At 34.8% G+C, this 2735-nt stretch overlaps 1 protein-coding gene across 1 annotated transcript in view; it reads right to left on the bottom strand.

The window, feature by feature from the left end:
* DLGAP5 (DLG associated protein 5) overlaps positions 1–2735 on the bottom strand; it is a 53900-nt gene that overhangs the window by 41045 nt on the left and 10120 nt on the right. The window contains exons 3-4 of the mRNA XM_012806547.2: positions 2511–2704; positions 804–866 (exon numbers count right to left, since the gene is read on the bottom strand). Of these exons, the coding sequence (XP_012662001.1) occupies positions 804–866; positions 2511–2704 (257 nt within the window). The remainder of the gene's footprint in view (positions 1–803; positions 867–2510; positions 2705–2735) is intronic.

The raw sequence follows: 2735 nt of genomic DNA, 5'->3' as shown, positions 1-2735 counted from the left end.
CATATTCTTCTTAGTAAAGTATCTCAAGAATGGAAAAAAAAGTATCCAATGTACTCAATACTACTATGAAATCAATATATAATCACCTACACATTCATATAAATGGCAAAACATAATTATAGTCCAGAAAGTAGAAGGGAAGAAGAAAGAGAGAGGAGAGGAGGGGGGATATGAGAGAACAGAGGGTATTCGGGGGGACTTCACCTAATGTGCATCATGCAATGGTACATTTCAAAACTATTAAGAAATGAGTATAATTGTGATGGATGTGTTACTTTGTTCAATGTAAACATTTCACATTTCACATTATATATCGAAGCAGTACCCTGAACCCTATAAATGCATCAATGTACAAAGTTATGATTTAATAAAAAATTATTAAAAAAAAAGAAATGAGTATAATTGTGATGGATGTGTTTCTTAGTTCAATGTAAGCATTTCACATTGGATATCAAAGCAGTACACTGAACCCCATAAATGCATCAATGTACAAAGTTATGATTTAATAAGAAATAATTTTTTTAAAAAGCCCAGTAGACAAAAGAGTGTGACACAAAGGCAAAATTTGGGTTATATGGATGTTTTGGCAAAGAATATTTTAAGTGAAGCTATCCATAACATCTATGCTACCAAATCAATGACAATGATTTTGGTTACTATTAACTCTAATAAGAGTTACTATTAACTCTAGTAAGTTAATCATTATGTTTGAATCTGATACTAGATTAAAAGTGAATTTACTTCCTCTGGGAAAAAAAGTACCATTTGTCATTTTAGCAATAATTACCTACTATGGACTATACCTTAGTCTGCTCCATCAGGTCTTTGGCCTTTGACCTTGTAATCCGTACAGAAGATGAGATAGTCTTGAAGCAATCAAAAGTAAAAAAAAAAAAAATTAAAATGAACTGGCAAGTTTAGTTCCACATCTTATTATGCAGTAAAAGCTCTCATTTTAAAGTTAGATTTTATCCTTAATCATTTATGACAAAAAGATAACTTGCTAACTTAAACTGTTTTTATCTGGTTCTAGCTTGAGTCAAATTAAATTTAAGCTAAGAGCTTCAAAATTCTTATTTTGAAGACATATTTCTCAGTGAGAAGCTCTTATTTTGAAGACATATTTCTCAGTGAGAAGAAGAAATTTCACATTATGTTTTCCAGGTATTGAATTCTCATTCATATGATTAGTTAGACATATCTGGGAATGGGTAGATGAGCAGACTCAACAATCTCTCTTCTCTATGTATAAATATATGTATCTATATCTCTCATGCTGAATCACATTCTATTAGTTTTTGTCTCTCCCGCATTACCCTAAAAACAATCATATAATACAAAGTTAATGACCAAAGAGCTGTCACATGAATTAATAAGTTTCACGAGGCCAGAAAAATAGCCAATATCTTGAGTCTTTCTTTAATTCCTACTTAAATCAGTACTGCATATGCAGTCAATGAGATCCTTTACACGTATCTTTAAAATAGCAACCCCTCAGTGATCACCTAATTTACCATCTGGCTGACCCTGTTCAAACTTCATCATTCCTGACTCATTACACCACGCTCTTCAGATTACTCTACATTAATGTCTATTTTCTGTTTGAGTTCTCCTGCCACTCTGACCATTCCTCGGCCCTGCATCTGACATCTCCCCATCTAACAATGGTCTCTAGACCCCGCTCTTCTTTATACGTATCATACATACTCCATGTGTATCCTTATTGGAGCAACTCATTTCTCGTACAGTTTAAAATGCCATCCATACTCCCAATCTTATAACCTAAACCCACATCTTAGCATCAACCCCTATCCAAATTTTTATTCCCAGTTGCCTGATAGCTAGATGGCCCAAACAAGCTTTAAAAAAAAAAGGTTATTAATGGTTACTAACAGGCAATTACTCAAGCCTGTGCCTTTCCTTCCCTCTTCTTTTCTTTCAGCAGAGGCAGAAATGTAGTTAACCAAACTAACAGCTTCACAATCATCTGTCTTGGACCTTTGTATTTCCTTCACCTCACTGTCTACCTGGTCACCAGTCCTGTCAAATGCTTCTCTTAAGATGTCTTATATCTATTTCTTCCTTTTAAAACTCACTGCCCCAGGCCACTTATCCCAGCTTACCTATTCTATTACAGGAATCTCACAACTGGTCTCCCTACCTATGAATACATTCCTCTGCAGACAATCTAATGCCATGAGACTTTTCCTTATTAATTTGATAATGGCACTACTCTGGTTTATAAACTTCCCGACTCCTCATAACCTACAGGAAAATCCCAAGTCTTCTGGCCTAGCCCTGTTCAGCCTGGCTCTACCCTACTTTCCTAATCTGACCATACATGTATCTCAGCTTATCTATAGGTATCTTCAGAGTTACTATTATATATCACTCCCTCCTCCTACCAACTAGTTAAGAGAATAAAGGGAAGGGTTACTTTAGTCATTTGATCTCTTAAAAAAATTTTCAGATAAAAGGAACTATTCCTTCATGTAACATTAAGATCCTACCTTTTGCGGCCCAGCTTTCATAGTATTCAGGTTTGATGAAAGAAAACCAGGCGTATCAGGTCTATAAAGACCCACTTTAAACACTCCTCGTTTAGCTTTCTCTCTCTGCTCTTTCAATTTTTGTAGTTGTTTTTCTTCTTTGTATTTTTGGAGCATTTGTTTTCGTTGGTCACATAAAACAGTTTTCATTGACCCTAGGCAGAAAAAACCCAAAGGCACAGTATA

The sequence above is a fragment of the Otolemur garnettii genome, unplaced genomic scaffold, assembly GCF_000181295.1.
Source record: "Otolemur garnettii isolate 467f Iridium unplaced genomic scaffold, OtoGar3 scaffold00054, whole genome shotgun sequence".
Lineage (NCBI taxonomy): Eukaryota > Metazoa > Chordata > Mammalia > Primates > Galagidae > Otolemur > Otolemur garnettii.
This window is presented reverse-complemented; position numbering and strand designations above follow the sequence as displayed.